Source organism: Brassica napus, chromosome A5 (genome assembly GCF_020379485.1).
Source record: "Brassica napus cultivar Da-Ae chromosome A5, Da-Ae, whole genome shotgun sequence".
NCBI classification, from domain to species: domain Eukaryota; kingdom Viridiplantae; phylum Streptophyta; class Magnoliopsida; order Brassicales; family Brassicaceae; genus Brassica; species Brassica napus.
Window position 1 is genome coordinate 2,319,401 of NC_063438.1, and position 19,783 is coordinate 2,339,183.

Below are 19,783 nucleotides of genomic sequence, written 5' to 3' on the forward strand. Positions count from 1 at the left end.
GATGTTGAAGTCATAAGTCAACTTTCATTAGTGTTGTTAATGTAACAACTAATTTATTTTTCCTGATTCCTAATTTATAGAATATATGAGCAATCTACTCTTAAACACTCCAATTCTAGTTGATAGGAAATTTCAAAAATTACTAAAGAGTAGTTTCTAAGGATTGCAATAAACCATAATGGGAATGGTCGGTTTCACGGTAGCACTGATGGTGATAGGGGTGATAATCTCTCCTTGTGTCCATGGAAATGAGTTCTCCGATCACAAGGAAATCGAGGTAGAAAGACTTTTGAAGCGGCTCAACAAGCATGCTCTTATATCCATTAAGGTTTATACTATACAAATTCCATATTCGTAACTCTATGCTTTGATATATGCGTGCAAATTTACTGAGATTGAATGTTTCACTTTAATCTCTGTTACAGAGCGAAGATGGAGATATAATAGATTGTGTTCCAATACATAGTCAACTAGCTTTTGATCATCCTTTGCTTAAAAACCACAACATCCAGGTTTGACTTCAATTACTATTTACCTTTTGTTTATATCTACACGCATGATGGTAGATGTTGAAACGTCAAGTTTTCGCACGTAGATGAGACCGAATATTATACCGGAAAGTACGTCTACGTACACCAAGAATTATACAAATGTTACTCAGGCGTGGCACAAGAGTGGAATATGCCCAGAAAACACAGTCTCGATAAGAAAAATAAAGAAAGAAGATATCTTACGATCAAATTTCATTGAGAATTTTGGGAAAAAGATGACTCCAGGCATCCTTTTATATGGTTCAAGTAGTGTTCATGAGGTAGACCTTTTATATAATGTCCTTGTGTTAAACACTAGCCCTCTAGTTTGTATTGTGGCTTAATTTACACTTTTCCCCATTTTTTGAGCTGGTTTAGTACGCGGTCATGAATTGCAAGAAAGGAAAGTATTTTGGGACAAAGTTTGCAGTGAATATCTGGAAACCAAAAGTTCAAGTTCCCAACGAGTTCAGCTTGGCTCAGACTTGGCTCTCGTCTGGAGTTGGCACTAATCTTAACACGATTGAAGCTGGTTTTCAGGTCTTGTACTTATCTCGTCCTACATCCTAATTAACTACGTACATCTTCTTCATATGCAAAACATCTTAATTAGCACTACCTTTGTTAATCTGGCTTAACTATCTACAGGTTCTTCCATCATTATATGGTGATAATAATCTAAGATTATTTGTTTACTGGACGGTAAGTTCCCATTTTCTACCATTCACATGTTAAAAAGCTAATCATTTAAGATTTTAGCCTAAGATTATTATCACCATATTCCTCGTGTTAAAAAAAAACAAATCATTTAAAAATTTAAACGGCTCACTAGCTAGTAATGGAGTTTTTTTTTAACTAGACTGATATTTTGTAGAGCTTAGAACATCTCCAGTGAGGAGATTTGGTAGACTATTTAGATTGTAGTTTTTTAAATAAAAAATAAATAGAGATGTAAGATGAAAATTTCTCAAAAAAGAATCCCTTAGACCTTATAACTACTTGTCATTTAATGGATGTTTTATCTTTTAGTTAAAATTAAAATTTAATTATTTACTTATTTCATATTAAAATATTGAGAATTTATTGTTGAAAAAGCTCAAAATAAAATCCCTATGGATAAGCATGTTTCTAGGTTTTATAATCTTAGATTTAGGCTGTTTATAAAAATTTAAAAGAGACTAATTAGTTAAATGAAAAACAAAAAATGATATAAAAGTGTATCTTGGTTTTCATGCGCGGGGATTCACGAATATGTTAAAGACGATAATCATAATGAAATATATTGAAAATAGGCCGACAACTATCAAAAGACAGGGTGCTACAACACCAACTGCCCAGGTTTCGTTCAGACGAGCAATCGTATCACTGTAGGTGGAACCTTCAAAAGCGTCTCAAAATACGATGGTATTCAAATCGCGGTCCTCGTAATGATATGGAAGGTAAGTACTAACATATATAATTTCTTTTTCTTATTTTATTGACAATGTGATATAATTGAGTTATATTTCAACCCAAAATGGATTGTCGATTATATCTAGGACGGCGATTACTGGTGGCTACAGATTAACAAAGAGCTTGTCGGCTACTGGCCTGCTAAGTTATTCAGTTCTCTAGGTAAGGGAGCTACGGAAGTTCTATGGGGAGGTGAAATCGTTAACGAGAAGACCGGTGGGAAACACACGAGCACGGACATGGGAAGTGGACATTTTGCAGATGAAGGTCATAGAAAAGCGAGCTATTTCAGGAATATTATGACGGTTGATAAAACCAATACTCTGAGAGAACCACAAGGAGTTTACCCCACGATTACGAATGATAACTGTTACAACATTAAGGAAGGACGTAATGGAACTTCCTGGGGGTTTAATTTTTTCTATGGTGGTCCTGGCCTGAACGCCAAATGCCCTTGATTTTTTTTTTTTTGGGTAAAATATTTGTTTGTATTTGAATATGAGCGTGCGAGTATGAACAAAACCACGTCGTTGACGTTTATATTATCCGTGTCCTTTAATAATATGTGTAAAAGCTTTTTTGGTTGTCCAAAAACAAATTTTTTTTTTTTGAATTTCACATGTCTGTAGTTTGAATAAAACAATAATAATAATAATATGTTACTTATCAAATATATATATATATATATATGTTTGATAAAATCTTCAGTTTATAGTTAATTGCTCTTGATCAGCCTAATGAGGTTTTTGGAGAGGAATGACCGACCGATCCGAAGCTGAAGCCGAAATGGTTAGGTGACGAAGTTGAATCTCCTCTGCTTTTACTTTTTTTTTTTAATCTTTGGTTTTGTGAATCAAAAAAAAGTTCTGTCTTTTGTCAACCTGGTACGATCACGTTAGATAATATTTCGTATTACAGTTTTTGTAACTCTATGTTAATATTATCCTCTATGTTCATCTCAGTTTACGTTTTTATCGTCTCGCCATATCCCCACACATACAATATGTAAATGAGATATAGAAAGATTTAGAATATTATCTGTAGTGATCTAGATACTTCTAATTATTATTAGTAAATATTGTATCTTTATTAAACTAAGATGTTCAAATATTCATATTTATCTAATTAAGAAAATATTTAGTATATAAAGTTATATAACATAATAGTAACTATTCTTTTGAGAGTTAATATTACAATTTTTTCAATTTTCCATTCTCCTCAGTCTTTCCATGATATCAGGACTACAACGGTCTAATGATCAGTGATGTTCCTTAGTGTTTTTCTCTAAACCATAGAACTTCTTTATCTTTATATTTTAAGTTATATAGTTTCTTTATGTTTTATTTATGTTAAGCTAAGTGCTTCTACCATTTAAATTTATCATTTTACCAAATGTTTTCAAAGTTCAAATTCATCATTATGAATCTATGAATCCTAATCCTTAGCGTGTAGGCAAAACGAAAAGGAAAAAAAGAACGGTACTAGACCAAGTTGGATTTGTGCTTTTTGGAAAATTATTCTTTGACCGGTAATTACAGATATAATTTATGTTACCCCGTTATTTGTTTTGAGTCTTGACTACGATTGATATATCTATCGTTTTCTTTTCGCATAGAAAGTACAAAGCAAATATAATTTATTAGCGCCCGCGTTTGAAAACAATTTGCTTGGTCATGTTACGCGTTTCACACACAAGATGATTCGATTAGTCATGGGTCAATGTCTTCGTCGATTTTACTTGCTAACTTATGAGTCACATACATTTCAAACATACAAAATATGAAATGACTTAAAAATTTATACACAAATAAGTTATTTAAACATAATAGTAGTAAATTATAATAATTTAGTTTTTTTGTAAATATTTATATTTATGCATGAACATAACAAATTCATTTAATATAAAAATATCCTGAGTGTAAACTGTAGTTAGAAATTTACGGAGATAGATCGCCAACATATCCTCAAAATTGTTTTAGAAAAAAATATCCTCAGAATGAATATTCGTTATACGAGTCTATGACCATAGATGCACTTGAAAGGTAATGGATTAACAACGTCAACCAAAGTCTTTGTATAACGAGAAACTTGCTTGCTTTGATGACCTTTACTTCATGAGTAAATTTTCATGGATTTTAAAGTCATGAGGGATTGTGATGATGTTTAAGTCATGAGTCAATTTATATTAACGTGTTAATGTAACCACTAATTTTTTCAATCTAATTTCCTAAGTTATAAAATATATGAGCAATCTACTCCTATAAATTCCAATAGTAGTTAACAGAAAATTTTATAAAATACTAAAGAGTAGGTTTTAATTAAGGATTATAATTAACCATACCAAATGGGAATGGCCGGTTTCACGGTAGCACTGATGATGATAGGAGTGATACTCTCTCCTTGTCTCTATGGAAAAGAGTTCTCCGATCACCAGGAAATCAAAGTACAAAGTCTTTTGAAGCGGCTCAACAAGAATGCTCTTATGTCCATTAAGGTTAGTTTATACAATAATACAAATTCCATATTCATAAACTCAATGCTTTGGTTATTCGTAGGAAAACTTTACTGAGACTGAATGTTTCACTTTAATCTTTGACAGAGCGAAGATGGAGATATAATAGATTGTGTTCCAATAAATAATCAACCAGCTTTTGATCACCCTCTGCTTAGAAACCACACCATCCAGGTATTAACTTCATTAACGATCTATCTTTTGTTTATATATACATGCATGGTGATGTTGAAACGTTGAGTTTTCGCACGTAGATGAGACCGAGCTTCATACCGGAAAGTACGTCTACGTACACCAAGAAAAAGATAAAGGCTACTCAGGCGTGGCACAAGAATGGAAGATGCCCTAAAAATACTGTTCCGATAAGAAGAATAAAGAAAGAAGATATCTTACGATCAAAATCCATTGAGAGTTTTGGGAGAAAGACGAATCCAAGCATCCCTGAAGATAATACGTATGATCCAAGTAGAGGCCATGAGGTACACCTTTTATATATTGTCCTCGTGTTAATTACTCTGCAGTCTCTCTCTCTTGTCGCTTAACTTACACTTTCCCATTTTTTGGAGCTGGTTTACTTTAGTACGCGGTCATGAATTCCATGCAAGGAACGTATTTCGGGACAAAATGTACAGTAAATATGTGGAAACCAGAAGTTCAAGTTCCCGACGAGTTCAGCTTGGCTCAGACTTGGCTCGTGTCTGGAGTTGGCACTACTCGTAACACAATTGAAGCTGGGTTGCAGGTATTGTAATTCTTATCCATCCTTAACTACATCTTGTTAATATTCGAAGTCTTTTTTTCATATGCTAATTAAACATCTTAATTAATTAACACTGCCTTTGCTTGCCTTGATCTATAGGTTTTTCCAAGAATATATGGTGATAATAATCTAAGATTATTTGTTTACTGGACGGTAAGTTCCCATTTTCTACCAAAACGTGTTAAAAAGCTAACCATATAAAAATTTAAACGGCTCACTAGCTAGTATTAGAATTTTTTTTTGAATAAAAGCTAGTAGTAGAGTTTAAGCCTACCTGACTGTTTATTTTGTAGTGTTTAGAACATGGCCATCACTTAATTAGAAACTTAATCTGAATATCCGAATTGTAAAATATTATTATTTTTAATTAATTAAAAGTAAATATATAAATTTAATGAACAAGGTAGTGTACAGTTCAATATTATATTAGTGAGGAAAACTCATCAACATCCCCACAATATGGAGATGGTCTTAGGGTTTAGAATCTGATGTTTAAGATGTAAATTTAAACGGTTTGTTAAATTTAAGTCTCTATTTTTGATTAAAAATGATATAAAAGTATCTCTTAATTTATCAAATTTTCAAAAAAAAGTATCTCCTAAATTTTTGTATGCGCGCAAATTTACGAATTTAAAGACGATAATCATAATAGAAAAATTATTTTGAAAATAGGCCGACGGATATCAAAGTACAGGGTGCTACAACAACGCCTGCCCAGGTTTCGTTCAAAGGAGCAATCGTCTCACTGTAGGTGTAGCCTTCACTACCGTCTCACAATACGAAGGAGATCAATACGAGCTCTCCATACTTATATGGAAGGTACCAAGTACTAACATATATAAAAAAAAAATTCATATTTTACTAATGAGATGTAATTGAGCTGCTCCCTATGTTATATTATATCTGCATCTCAACCCAAAATGAATTGTCGAGTATTTATAGGACGGCGAAAACTGGTGGCTACAGATTGGTGAAGAGCTTGTCGGGTACTGGCCTGGCCAGTTATTTAACTCTCTAGGAAATGGAGCTACTATAGTTCAATGGGGAGGTGAAATCATTAACAGGGAGACCGATGGGAAACACACGAGCACCGACATGGGAAGTGGGCATTTTGCAGATGAAGGTTTTAAGAAAGCGAGCTATTTCAGGAATCTTATGACAATTGATGGAACCAATACTCTGACAGAACCACAAGGAGTTTACCCCTCGACAGGTCATGATAACTGTTACAACATTAAGGCAGGAGATGTTGGAACTTCCTGGGGGGTTAATTTCTTCTATGGTGGTCCTGGCCAGAACGAGAGATGCCCTTGATTTGGATCTATGTGCTCAACAGCTCAAATATTTTGAGGATTTTACATATTTGTTTGTATTTGAATATGAACGTGTGAGTAAGTAAAAAAAAAAATCCGCGTCAAAAAAGTTAATATTACGTACTTGTGTCCTTGAATAACGTGTGTATAAGTGGAATAATAATTAATTTCTCTTGATCTGTCTGCCTACGAGTTAAATGGAATAATAATTAATTAATTAAGTCACAATCAGAATAATAAATACAACACGGTAAGCAAATACTAATGCAATTTGTAAAGCCTAAACATTTTATTTCTTAATAATATATAGATGCTTAGCAGAAAATCAACTAAAAGGCAACCTGAAATCTTCTGGACAGAGCTAGTACATCACAATGTAAACCCTAACTGGAGCATTACATGACAAAGTTCGCCAAATAACCCCCACAACGAATATCGTAATATCAGAAAGTAAAGTAGCCATAATTGACTTTACCAAAAAATAGACTTGTTTTTGACTTTACCAAAAAATAGACATATTGAATGGAAATAGAATCCATACATACACATGGATATATGGACGCAACGCATTATGACTAAGTCTTTGTACAACCAGAGAATCTTGCTTGCTCTGATGATGTTTAAATCATGAATGACTTATCATTGATTTTGATTTATGACGCGTTGTGATGATGTTTAAGTTTAAGTCATGAGTCAGTTTTCATTTTCGTTGCAAATGTAACGACTAGAAATTATCTATTTTCTTAGTTTATAAAAATATGAGGAATCAACTCTTATAAACATATATCTACTAAGATGTTGATAGGATAATATAGAGTACAACAAATTATAACAATGTTTACTTTGCATATATATATTTTTTATAGCCATGGTATGATCCCAAAAAAATTCTAGACCCAAAAATTAATCACCACGAAATCCATAGAAATTCGATTTTTCTTGTTATTTAAAGTGTCTATGGGTGACCAAGAGAAATCGAATCCAAAGCGGTACTTTACATATATCTCATCAACTATTTACTATATTTCTATCTCTTTCAATCCTACAAAATGTTTAATTAACTGGGACCAAAATTGTTTTATTTATTTATAAAGTTTATGGTGAAAGTGAAATTTCCTTAATTTTAGAGTTTTTAGGTGATTTAGTAAATGAGCAAGATTTGTTTCTGAAAAAATTCATTCTTATTCTAATAGATGGATCTTCCAACCATGTTGGCACCAAATATCATTGACATATATTTTTGTAAGATTTATGTACCTTTACTTTTATATGAAACTATATACATATATATTGAGAGATAACTAATATTTTCACATATTTCTAGTATACAATATTCGTGATCTTTTACTATAACTATAACTATTTTATATTTCTATTTTTTTAACTGCACTTTACATTCATGTATCTCCCAAAATGAGACAACAGTTTACAATACAGTTTTGAGGAACATCTAGTAAGACTTTCAATTAGATATTTTTACTTATATATATATATATATTATTTATTACATTTAGCTAATATTAGGTTTACTTCCTAAGAAATTAATAACGTAACATACGTTTAAATGTTCTTTTGTAAGAGAGTGTATTTCATTCATTGGAAAGAAATAATGTTCTTTTATGGTTTTTATAGACTTATTGTCTATCAAATTAATTTTATTTATGGTTTGATTTACTTTTTATTGGTCTTTATATATTTTAAATGAATTTAAACTATATATACTTGTTTTTTTTTTGTCAAAAACTATATATACTTGTTACTTTTAGAATTTGTTGTTAGTTTGGTAAGCTTATTTTTAACCAGGAAACTTATATAAGTTTTCAATGATTTTTATATGTAGACTTATTTATATTGCTTGCAGTTTATTTTCAAAAGATACCATATATATTTTAGAAAATAGTTAACATTTTCATTTATATTTATTTTTTTACAATTAATATTTATATCGTGTAATTTCTGTGATTTATGATTTTATGGATTTATCGATACTATCTTAGTTTATATGATTGATTTAGATTTTGATGGGGGAATTGCATAATAATATAAATAGTCTTTTCCTTAGTAAAATTAAATCTTAGATTATTGACAAAAACTTATAATTTGGACACTGAATTATATTTAACAAGACTATTAAATCATTTAGATTATTTTATTTTACAATACCAAAGGTTGATTAATGTTTTTTTCATATATGAAAAGGGTTATTAATGTTACTTCTTACAAGTTATTATATATACTAATCCAATTATGTCCAAAAATTGTTTTCAAATGCTTAAGATGCACTAATAGTTCAATATTAGTCGCAACCCTCCTATGCAATGATGCTTAATAAGATCATGTTTTTCCTAATTCTCGGTATGGTCATACCAATTGTAGTCGGAACTTTTCCAGGAAAGAGCAAACCTTCCGATCTCCATGAGCAGGAAATCGAACTACGGTTGAAACAACTCAACAAACCGGCCATTAAATCCATCCATGTATTGAGAAAAACATTTATCTCTAATTTTCTATTCCCTTTGTTCTCTTTTGTAATACGTCTTAGTAGTTTTGTTTTGTTTTGTTTTACTTTATTTGATTGGTAAGTTTCTATGCAAAAATTAGATTTATTCATTTTTGTCTCTTTCTACCCTGCGTAGCTAGTACTACTGTTGAACTATTGGTTGGATTGGTTATAGATTTTAATTAATTATAATCATAGTGTAAGCAAATATAAAAATATATAATTTATCTTTTAAATATTTTTTGAGGTTTCACTACAACTTAGATAAGAGTACAGAAAAAAATAATTTTCAAGATTATTTTGACTAATTGCTTTTAACTTCCTGCATTGATTTCTTTAGAGTCCAGATGGAGATATAATTGATTGTGTATGGATCTACGACCAACCAGCTTTTGATCATCCTTTATTCAAAAACCACACCATTCAGGTTGCTAATACAGTTTTATATTTCTTTTCTCATTTTTCTTTTGAACACACATATTTCTTTTCTCATTAAAAGTTGATATTGTAGTCTTAACATTTCACGTGTTGCACCGTTTTTCTTTAAAAGAGGAGGCCAAGAAGTAACTCGATAAGGGACAAAACAGGAGGTAATAAGACATACATTATACACCAATTGTGGCGAACAAAAGGTGAATGTCCTGAGAACACTATTCCCATCAGAAGAACAACAAGAGATGATCTTATCAGATCAGGTTCCATCAAAAACTATGGAAGAAAGAGTCCACCACCAACTATTTATCATACTGAGGGTGCTCAGACCGAGGAAGTTCATGAGGTTGGTATACACTGGCCCGGCTCAAATATAAAAAGAGAGCTTAGGCCAGACATATTTCAATAGGCTCCAATTTAAAGTGAAGTATTGAATATATACGTTGAGATTGAACAACATAGTTTTTTTAATCAAATTCAATTGTAGCATACGTGTGTGTACGTGGACTATGGTCAGTTCCATGGCAGCAAGAGCCGTATAAGTATATGGAAACCAAATGTTCTAAGGACAAGAGAGTTTAGTTTGGCTCAAACATGGGTTGTTAATGGAGATTGGGACACTGGTTTGAACACTTTGGAGTCTGGTTGGCAGGTAACTACTATTCTTTTTTTGAGGTCACCGTTAATTTTGTTAACCTAATAGTTCTAACTTCATTTTTTTGCTTTAAAAAAGATCTTGCATGCTTTGTATGGTGACAAAAACCCAAGACTTTTCGCTTATTGGACGGTAAGTTCTCTTTTTTTGTTTTTTCATATCAATCTTTTAATTGACGACGTTGTATACTAATAATACTTTTCCACCAAAAAAACTTAGGGCGATACATACCGAGAAACCGGATGTTACAATCTTGACTGTCCAGGCTTTGTTCAAGTAAGCAGACACATCTCCCTTGGTGCAGCTCTCAACACTTTCTCAACTTACAACGGTGAACAATACGACTTCCTTCTAACCATTGAGAAGGTATACTTCATTTAGAAGAGATATTAACTAAACATTTTCACAAAGAGGGTCATTTTTTGATTAAGTTGAAACACGTTTTAGGATCAAGAAACTGGACTTTGGTGGTTGAAGTTTGAGACATATCTAATCGGATACTGGCCAAGCTTTATAGTCCCCAAGCTAGCAGCCTCGGCACGAAAGATCGCATGGGGAGGTGAGATTGTGTATTACACTAGTGGCCGGGGGACACATACGCTTACGCAAATGGGGAGTGGCCATTTTGCAGAGAAAGGGTTTAGGAAGGCTGCTTACTTCAATAGCTTAGAGTACATAGATACTTCTAACTATCCGATTACACCCTCTCCACAAAATCTTGAAGCTACTGTGACTCGGCCTGAATGCTATAACCTTCAAGTTGGCTCTAGCCAGAGGTGGGGAACTTACTTTTTCTATGGTGGACCTGGTCGCAATCCTCATTGTCCATGAGCCTAGATTAAGCCAAAACTAAAATGTCTTATATAAATGTCAAAAATATATAAAATAAATTCGATTAGCAAAAAAAAACCTGCAAGAGACATAAATTAAAGATTGACACTTTCCGCATCAGAATCCAAAACCAACTAACCAGAACGATAAGTTTGATCCAATTCGAGATAGAGATCACAACACCTACATATGGAAGGGTTTTGGATTCATAAAGATCGAAACTTTACAGTAATGAAGTTGTTCCAAGTCTTAGATAAAACACAAACACACGAAACTTAAAAGAGTTTGCCTGTTGAAGGGTTTTGGGTCTTTTGCACGTCTCTGGTTGCATAAGCAGCAGGGGCGAGAGGCTCCTGTTTTCTTGCTCTTGGCTTCGCTTTCCTCCATTTTTACTACTAGTGGCCGTTGTGGAACTCGGAGTGATAGAGAAACGGCCGCATTATGTACATACATGGGCGTTTAAGTGCCTTGAGAACTCATTCTCTCTTTAGTTTGTATAACAATTATTAAAAAATTAAATTTAATATATTTAAAATTTTTTGGATCTGAATTCAGATATCAAAACTTGAAAATCAATATATATATGTATATATACATAATACATATATTAAGAACTCTAATAAAAAAAACCCACATTAGAGATGGTCTAAAATTTTAGTATCCGGATCCAGAATCTTTCAGTTTGAATATCCAGAATTTTCAGAATCGGATAGGCATATTAAATAATAATTTTACCCTTATTGTAAATTACTTGTAAATTTTTTATTCGGTTTGATTACGTTTTAAGTTTAGTCAAAACTATAATTAAAATCCCACAAAAATTTTGTTCTACAAACCAATTTTTTTGGTTAAATCTATACAATAATTAGAAACTTTACAAGTGACACAAAAATATAGAATTTGACCAAAAAAAAAAAAAAAAAAAAAAAAGACACAAAAATATAGAACAGCTAGCGTGCACTCAAAACAAAAGGAAAAAGCAACGGGTAAACCAAGTTGAATTTGTGACGTTTTAATAATTCTTATCTGACCAGTAATTTCAGTATTTAATGTATGTTACCCGTAATTTTGTTTTAAGTATTGACTACGATTGATATATACTCCCTCCGTTTCTAAAAAATGTATGTTATGAAAAAAAAAATTGTTTTAAAAAGATACATTTTTTTTACTTTTTTCAATGTATGATTTTATGAAAAATTGTAAGTTTCAAAAAAATTAATGGTGTTTATTGAATTTCTATTGGCTTAAAGTTATGGAAAATTGTTATTCACAAAAAACAATGCATATTTAATGAGTTTTCTTAATATATGTGAAAAGTCTAGAATATGTATCTTTTAAAAACAGATGGAGTATTTGTTTTCTTTTCAAATAGGATGTATCTGTTTTTAAAATATTAATATTTACTAAAAATATTGTTTAAAATATATTATATATTTTATGTATTGTATTAGTTAATAATGATAAATTGTAAAAAAAAATTAATTGTATTTTTTGAATTTCTATTAATTTGAAATTATAAGGAATATGGTTATAGTCAAAATTTAGTTTGTTTTTAATGTGTCAAAACACCAAAATACATTTTTTTCATAAACACATAGAATATCATTTAGAGTGTTATTGGTTGTATATGTTGAAGGTAACTCCATTAGAATTTGAAATTTTGAGTCACTTACAATTTAAGACATGCTAAAATGTATATATATATATATATCATTTAAAAAATGTATATCATTTTTTAAAAAATTTGATTCATTTATACTTTAAGATTTTTTTGGTCAAATAAAATTTAAGATATATGATTTAGAAAAAATTAAATAGGTGTCATTGTATTTATGAATTTAACATGATATCATTTGATTTTTGTAACATGATTGAGCCCTTTTAAAAATGATTCTAACTTGAAATATGATTCCAAAAACACCAAAACTATATAAAATTTTGTAAATAAGTAACACAACAAAACTCATTACAGTGATGATTGGTAACAGCTGTAAAAGCTGTACACAGCCATATTTTTATTATCTACAGTCAAAAAATAAAAGCAATCAAACTTTAGTTTTCATTTTAAAACAGCCACAACAAACTTTATTTTAGTTTATGGCTTTAGAGAGCAAGTTTTCTAGAGCACTACCTCAAGTGCTTTCAATAATAATTTTCCTCTTTATGTTATCCTTTCTTTCTAAAGTATACGTAATATATATATATATATATATATATATATATATATATATATATTTAATACATATTTACATGTATAACTCAAGAGTATGACAATTAATGTGGAGAATACATATATATATATATGTATATATATATATCTACTTATATGTTATACAACTATAAATTTCATAAATATAAATAAAATCTCACATATGTTGATTATATATGATACTTGACTATTATATTCATTTACTTAAAATAAGCATTTGATAATTGTATAATAATTAATCAGTTCATAAAATGTGATTAATTACTACTCTCTCTATTTTAAAATGATCTATATTTTTAAAAAAGTTTTGTTTAAAAAAATATTTTCTATTTTTTAATAATTTTAATAAGAAATCACAGTAAATTGTAAACTTTAAAAATAATTATATTTATTAATTTTTATTAGTTAAAAGTTATATAAAATAGTTAATCACAAAAAATAATATATTTAATTCAGATTTAGTATATTTTATTAATATGCATAAAAACTCTAAAATCTCGATCATTTTGAAACGGAGTAAATATTTCTCAATTTAATTTTGATTTCTATTTAATTTCATATTATAATAAATATATAGATAATACCTGGTAATCATATTTTCTTTAAGAAACTCACCGAAAACAATTCTACAGCTACAATACTACAGCTACAGCATAAAATCTTATAGCTACAACATAAAATCTTATTGCTTCAATTCTGCAGCAATTTTTTTTAAAAGTTACAGCCATAACTAATTAAGCTTACATTGATCTGGTTTTCAATTGTTAATTTGTTACATGTATTAATCAATGTTGGTTGAATTGGTTAGGGCTAGGCCTGGAACGGATCGGGATTCAGATCCATATCCGGCGGATCCATAATTTTATTATCCTTATTCGGGGTTTTCGGATATCTGGGTGTCAGATATCCTTCTAAAAATTGTAATATCCCGCGGATATCCAAATTCGAATCTAGATCCTTAAAATAAATAAAAATATTAACAATAATGTTTTAATTATTTCTATGTATAATACTACAAAATCTATATAAAATTTATATATACTATTATAAAAATGAAAATCTATTAAATAAAATTAGTTTTTATATATAGATATTACTATTTTTGAAATAGTTATTAATAAAACTTACGGATTCGGATATTCGGACTAAAAAATCAAGATATCTGGATCCAACATTTTACTATCCGGATCCGAATTCGACCTCTCTGGATATCTGGATTTTCGGATCGGATCCGGATCGGATCCGGATCGGATCCGGATCGGATATCGGATCGAATCCGGATCTCGGATAAAAGTTTCAGGCCTGGTTAGGACTATAGCTTTTTAAAAAAAATAATTGGGTTCTGTTTTATTTAAAAAATAAATAATTTTTTTTTTTGAAGATTAAAAAAAAAATTAAAATCTTGCATTAGAGATTTTGTCTCATGTTTACGGATGTAGGCTCACTGTTTTTAATTGTTACGGATGTAGGCTCATTTTTTTCAATTGTTAATTTGTCTCTAATAATTTTACGGATGTAGGCTCATTGTCTCATTTTTTAAATAATTAAGGGGATATTGTTTTCAATTAAATTAATGGTTACGGATGTAGGCTCATTGTTTTCAATTGTTAATTTGTCTCTAATGCAAAATCTTTAGATTTTTCTTCTTTTTTTTTAAATTCAATGAGATTCTGTTTTACTTATGGGTACTATCATCTAATAATAAAAATGTCTATCATATTGTGATCGATCTATTTTACACATTAAACTAAATTCAGTCTGTCAGAAAAAAAAACTACATTCAGTCATCCTGAGGATTCGTCCTGCAGTCTTGGCTCAAATCAATACTCAGCTCTAAACCGAGTTACAAGATTTAGGAAATGAGACTAGATACACCAAGAATCTCCTCTCTCATCTCACCTGGAGCTCTCGCTCTTTCTGTTTCTGTAATAGAATCTAGGAGGAAGACGACGATGAAGATATCTTGAGCTCCACCAGCTAATTACCCTTTTGAACTCGAACTTAGTTTTAACTTTTAACCAAAGACTCCATCACGTGCATATAAGACCGGAAAAATGGCTATTTTTCTCCCCTACTATTCGTGTCGTGTCTTTTCGTACTCAAACAAAAGATAAGTGCTACATACAATCTAAACTAAAAATTCTAAACCGTGTATGTAAAACCTACATTTAACTGATATTGCGTTAGTCAACCGTTAAATTGAACAAAACGACGTCACTATTATATATGGATTTTTTAATTTAAAATTAGATAACTATGTGAAAAATGTCATTTTAAAACTAGATTGAATAACTTATAAAATGTCATTTTAGTTTTGACTACATGTGTAAAAGTGTAAAAGAAAAAAACTTAAAGTACATAAATTACTGATTCAATTATATCTTGTAATAAATAAAAATTGTAAACAAAAATAATTATTTCCTTAGGATATACAGATAAAAGGTACTTATATTTTAAATCTAATAAGCAAACAATGGAAGCCTTTTAGCGCAGTGGTAACTACATCCATACTATATCTACGGGACCAAGGTTTGATTCCCATAAATGCAAAATTTATAAAATTTCCTCAGTTACAAAACGACGTCATTTTGTTCAATTTACAGTTGACTAATGCAATGTTAGTCAAAGTAGGTTTAAATTCAAATTAATTCTAAGTTTAGGTCGTATTTATCACACGAAAATTAGGGGTCGAAAATGGCCATTTTCCCTATAACACGCACATCATTTAACTTGAGCAAACCTTATGTCGGATATAGAGTCTTTATCATAAGATCTGATGACATTTCTACACTATCAAATATGAATAACATATGATTTAAATAGAGACCACAAGTACGATGAAGGATTGAGCGTTTGGTTTAACAGAATATAAAAACAGTTAGCGTAGGAAAGTAGTCTACCCTTTAGATGTACAAAAAGGTTTTTGATAAATAAATTTTAACACTCATTGAAAAAAAAAACTGAATAACAATATATACAAGATTGTAAGTACAAGAACCAATAACAATAGATTTCAAAATCTTTTAAATATAACAAGTAATAACAATATATTTTAATTAAATTTTCAAATCAGTTAAATGAATAACACTAGATTATAAACCTATAGAATTAAATTTAATCTACTATATATATATATATATATATATCCAATAACACTTCCTTAGTTGTGCCCGCTGCTGTCTGCTGACAACAATTTGCCTGGTCATGTTACGTGTATCATCATGAATACATAAAAGTCATCTAATATATTCAAAATAATAATAAAATTTAATTCAGAAAATGTCATCTTATATAGAAGTATTCTGTAGCTGGAGCATTACTTGAGATCATGGAAAACAAAGTCAAGCTGTGTACTTGTATAACAAGAGAAACTTGCTTGCTTTGATGGCGTTTAATTTTGAGTCAGTTTTCATGGATTTTAAAATCATGTGGGGCGGCGATGATGTTTAAGTCATGAGTCTATATTCATTAGTAGTGTTAATGTAATCACTAATGTTTTTCTTTTATCCAATTTCTTAGTTTATATAATATATGAGCAATCTACTCCTATAAATTTCATTGATAGTTGATAGAAAATTCTAAAAATTACTGGAGTACTTTCAATTCTAAGGATTACAATCAACCATAATGGGAATGGCCGGTTACACAGTAGCACTGATGATGATAGGAGTGATAATCTCTCCTTGTCTCTATGGAAAAGAGTTCTCCGATCACCAGGAAATCAAAGTACAAAGACTTTTGAAGCGGCTCAACAAGCAGGCTCTTATATCCATTATGGTATATATTATACAAATGACATATTCATAAACTCAATGCTTTGATTATTCGTGGGAAAAACTTCACTGAATGTTTCACTTTAATATTTGTGAAGAGCGAAGATGGTGATATAATAGATTGTGTTCCAGTACATAGTCAACCAGCTTTTGATCATCCTCTGCTTAAAAATCACACCATCCAGGTTTGACTTTCATTTACAAGCCATCTTTTGTTTATATATGCATGCATGATGATGTTTTTTTTGCTTAAATTTTTAAAAAAATTTATGCATGATGATGTTGAAACGTCAAGTTTTTGCACGTAGATGAGACCGAGCTTTATACCGGAAAGTACGTCTACGTACACCAAGAAAAAGATAAACGCTACTCAGGCGTGGACCAAGAATGGAAGATGCCCTAAAGATACAGTTCCGATAAGAAGAATAAAGAAAGAAGATATCTTACGATCAAAATCCATTGAGAGTTTTGGGAAAAAGACGATGACTCCAGGCATCCTTTTATATGGTTCAAGTAGTGTTCTCGAAGATGATCCAAGTATAGGCCATGAGGTACACTTATTGTTCTTGTTTTAATTACTCTCTAGTCTCTCTTGCGGCTTTATTTACACTGTTCTCTTTTTGGAGCTGGTTTAGTACGCGGTCATGAATGCCATGAACGGATTGTATTTCGGGACACAATTTTCAGTGAATATCTGGAAACCACAAGTTCAAGTTCGCAACGAGTTCAGCTTGGCTCAGACTTGGCTCTCGTCTGGAGCTGGCACTGCTCTTAACACAATTGAAGCTGGTTTGCAGGTCTTGTAGTAGTCCGTATATTACATCATTCATATGCAAAACATCTTAATTAACACTACATTTGTTTTCCGTAATCTATAGGTTTATCCAGGAAAATATGGTGATAATAATGTAAGATTATTCGTTTACTGGACGGTAAGTTCTCATTCTCTACCTCAACATGTTAAAGCTAATCATTAAAACATTTAAACGGCTCAGTAGCTAGTTTTAGCTAATTTTCGACTTTAAACCTGAAAAATTATTTTGTAGAGCTTAGGTTTTATAGTCCGGTGTTTAGCATTTTTTAATGGTGTTTAGCATTTAAATTTAGATCTGTTAAATATATATAAAATATATGCTACTTTTTTAGAAAAAAAACAAGTTTTGTTATAAAAGTGTCTTTTTTTTTTATTTGTGCAGATTCATGAACAAAAAAAAATAAAAATATTAAAGATGATAATCATAATTTAATCTTTTTTGTTGAAAATAGGCCGATGGATACCAAAGGACAGGGTGCTACAACACCGACTGCCCAGGTTTCGTTCAAAGGAGCAGTATTGTCACAGTAGGTGGAGCCTACACCACCGTCTCAGAATACAACGGAAATCAATACGAGCTTTCCATGCTTATATGGAAGGTACTCAGTGCCGTGCTTAGCGTAATAGGGGCCTAAGGCAAAATAGCTAATTTTATTTTTAATAATAAATATCTAGTAATTTTAGTATAATAATAGTATTTTTAATATACGTTGACAAATAAACAACAGCTTAAAAAATTATCAAAAACTTAGATTGAAAACATTATATGTCTTGTTATTAGCAAAATTCTACATAGACAAAGAAGTTTTCAACATTAATAAGAAAACCAGAAGTTAATGCTCAAAAGAAAATATAAATTGATGTTTGATTATTAAAAGAAAGCATATTATCACGTGTTTATGTCATAATCTATAAATTTGGGGCCCTAAAATGAACTAATATGAGAAGGGGCCTGAGGCCAATGCCTCAAAATCAATAGGGTAGGCACGCCTCTGAAGGTAGTAACGTGTTTTCTACAAAAAAAACATATATAATGTCTTTTTCTCATTTTTATAACAATATAATTGAGTTTCCCCATTACGTACGTTATATGATATCTGCATCTCAACCCAAAATGGATTGTCGATTATATCTAGGACAGCGGAAACTGGTGGCTACGGATAGGTGAAGAGCTCGTCGGGTACTGGCCTGGCGAGTTATTCAATTCTATCGGAAGTGGAGCTACGAGAGTTCTATGGGGAGGTGAAATCGTTAACGTGGAGACTGGTGGGCAACACACTGCCACGGACATGGGAAGTGGACATTTTGCAGATGAAGGTTTTGGGAAAGCGAGCTTTTTCAGGAGTCTTATGACGGTCGATGGATTCAATACTCTGAGAGAAGCACAAGGACTTTACCCCCAGATTACCAATTCTAACTGTTACAACGTTAAGGCAGGAGATGCTGGAACTACCTGGGGGGTTTATTTCTTTTACGGTGGCCCTGGCCTGAACGCGAGATGCCCTTGATTTGGATCTGTGTGCTCAAATATTTTTAGTATTTTACGTACATGGCTGCATGTATCCGACTATGAACGTATGAGTAAGAAAAATAATTCACGTCATAGAAGTTAATAATATGTGTGTGAAAAGCTTTTCGAATTTCGCGTGTCTGTAATTTAAATAATAATATATATATATGTTTGACAAGATCTTCAGTTCATTTGCTCTTGATCTGCTTACGAGGCTTTTATATACGAGAATAAATATTTTCTACCAAACCCTACCCTGATGGGAAGCTGTAGGTTTTATAAATCAGAGATTCTATAAGTTTTATAAATCAAAGGGCCCTTATCAATTTCACGAGGATAGTAGGAAATATTATAATCTAAGCAAATATTAATGCAATTTGTGAAACTAAAAAGTACTCTAATAATATTTATGATTTTAACAAAAAAAAAGATCAACTAGAAATATTCTGAACAGAACTAGTATAGTATATCACAATTTGAACCCTAAGTGGG

The 19,783-nt window shown here is 30.9% G+C and overlaps 4 protein-coding genes across 4 annotated transcripts; all 4 read left to right on the forward strand.

Moving 5' to 3' along the window:
• The first annotated feature begins 7 nt into the window (after positions 1 to 7).
• LOC106392355 lies at positions 8 to 2,657 on the forward strand. Its single transcript, XM_013833175.3, has 7 exons — positions 8 to 328; positions 426 to 512; positions 596 to 811; positions 909 to 1,070; positions 1,179 to 1,232; positions 1,823 to 1,969; positions 2,069 to 2,657. The coding sequence occupies exons 1-7, from the start codon at positions 179 to 181 to the stop codon at positions 2,438 to 2,440; spliced, it is 1,188 nt and encodes a 395-aa protein (XP_013688629.2). The 5' UTR covers positions 8 to 178; the 3' UTR covers positions 2,441 to 2,657.
• A 1,317-nt stretch (positions 2,658 to 3,974) lies between these two features.
• Positions 3,975 to 6,744, forward strand: LOC106392356. The gene is made up of 7 exons (XM_022720238.2): positions 3,975 to 4,476; positions 4,582 to 4,668; positions 4,749 to 4,973; positions 5,075 to 5,236; positions 5,354 to 5,407; positions 5,927 to 6,073; positions 6,197 to 6,744. Exons 1-7 carry the CDS (start codon positions 4,327 to 4,329, stop codon positions 6,566 to 6,568), a joined length of 1,197 nt encoding a protein of 398 aa, XP_022575959.2. The 5' UTR covers positions 3,975 to 4,326; the 3' UTR covers positions 6,569 to 6,744.
• A 1,329-nt stretch (positions 6,745 to 8,073) lies between these two features.
• Positions 8,074 to 11,925, forward strand: LOC106392491. The gene is made up of 7 exons (XM_022720430.2): positions 8,074 to 9,044; positions 9,408 to 9,494; positions 9,618 to 9,845; positions 9,987 to 10,151; positions 10,233 to 10,286; positions 10,374 to 10,520; positions 10,602 to 11,925. The coding sequence occupies exons 1-7, from the start codon at positions 8,886 to 8,888 to the stop codon at positions 10,983 to 10,985; spliced, it is 1,224 nt and encodes a 407-aa protein (XP_022576151.2). The 5' UTR covers positions 8,074 to 8,885; the 3' UTR covers positions 10,986 to 11,925.
• A 3,133-nt stretch (positions 11,926 to 15,058) lies between these two features.
• On the forward strand, positions 15,059 to 19,471 carry BNAANNG19260D. The gene is made up of 7 exons (XM_013835683.3): positions 15,059 to 16,971; positions 17,066 to 17,152; positions 17,276 to 17,518; positions 17,603 to 17,764; positions 17,846 to 17,899; positions 18,234 to 18,380; positions 18,918 to 19,471. Exons 1-7 carry the CDS (start codon positions 16,822 to 16,824, stop codon positions 19,287 to 19,289), a joined length of 1,215 nt encoding a protein of 404 aa, XP_013691137.1. The 5' UTR covers positions 15,059 to 16,821; the 3' UTR covers positions 19,290 to 19,471.
• Positions 19,472 to 19,783: the final 312 nt, after the last annotated feature.

Coding starts and splice junctions, on each gene's coding strand:
- LOC106392491 (XM_022720430.2), top strand. CDS start 8,886: ATGATGCTTAATAAGATCATGTTTTTCCTAATTCTCGGTATGGTCATA. Junction 9,846..9,986: donor AGACCGAGGAAGTTCATGAG/GTTGGTATACAC, acceptor ATTCAATTGTAG/CATACGTGTGTGTACGTGGA. Junction 10,152..10,232: donor CTTTGGAGTCTGGTTGGCAG/GTAACTACTATT, acceptor GCTTTAAAAAAG/ATCTTGCATGCTTTGTATGG.
- BNAANNG19260D (XM_013835683.3), top strand. CDS start 16,822: ATGGGAATGGCCGGTTACACAGTAGCACTGATGATGATAGGAGTGATA. Junction 17,153..17,275: donor TTAAAAATCACACCATCCAG/GTTTGACTTTCA, acceptor TTTTGCACGTAG/ATGAGACCGAGCTTTATACC. Junction 17,519..17,602: donor ATCCAAGTATAGGCCATGAG/GTACACTTATTG, acceptor GAGCTGGTTTAG/TACGCGGTCATGAATGCCAT.
- LOC106392356 (XM_022720238.2), top strand. CDS start 4,327: ATGGGAATGGCCGGTTTCACGGTAGCACTGATGATGATAGGAGTGATA. Junction 4,477..4,581: donor ATGCTCTTATGTCCATTAAG/GTTAGTTTATAC, acceptor AATCTTTGACAG/AGCGAAGATGGAGATATAAT. Junction 5,408..5,926: donor GATTATTTGTTTACTGGACG/GTAAGTTCCCAT, acceptor TTTTGAAAATAG/GCCGACGGATATCAAAGTAC.
- LOC106392355 (XM_013833175.3), top strand. CDS start 179: ATGGGAATGGTCGGTTTCACGGTAGCACTGATGGTGATAGGGGTGATA. Junction 1,071..1,178: donor CGATTGAAGCTGGTTTTCAG/GTCTTGTACTTA, acceptor AACTATCTACAG/GTTCTTCCATCATTATATGG. Junction 1,970..2,068: donor TCCTCGTAATGATATGGAAG/GTAAGTACTAAC, acceptor GATTATATCTAG/GACGGCGATTACTGGTGGCT.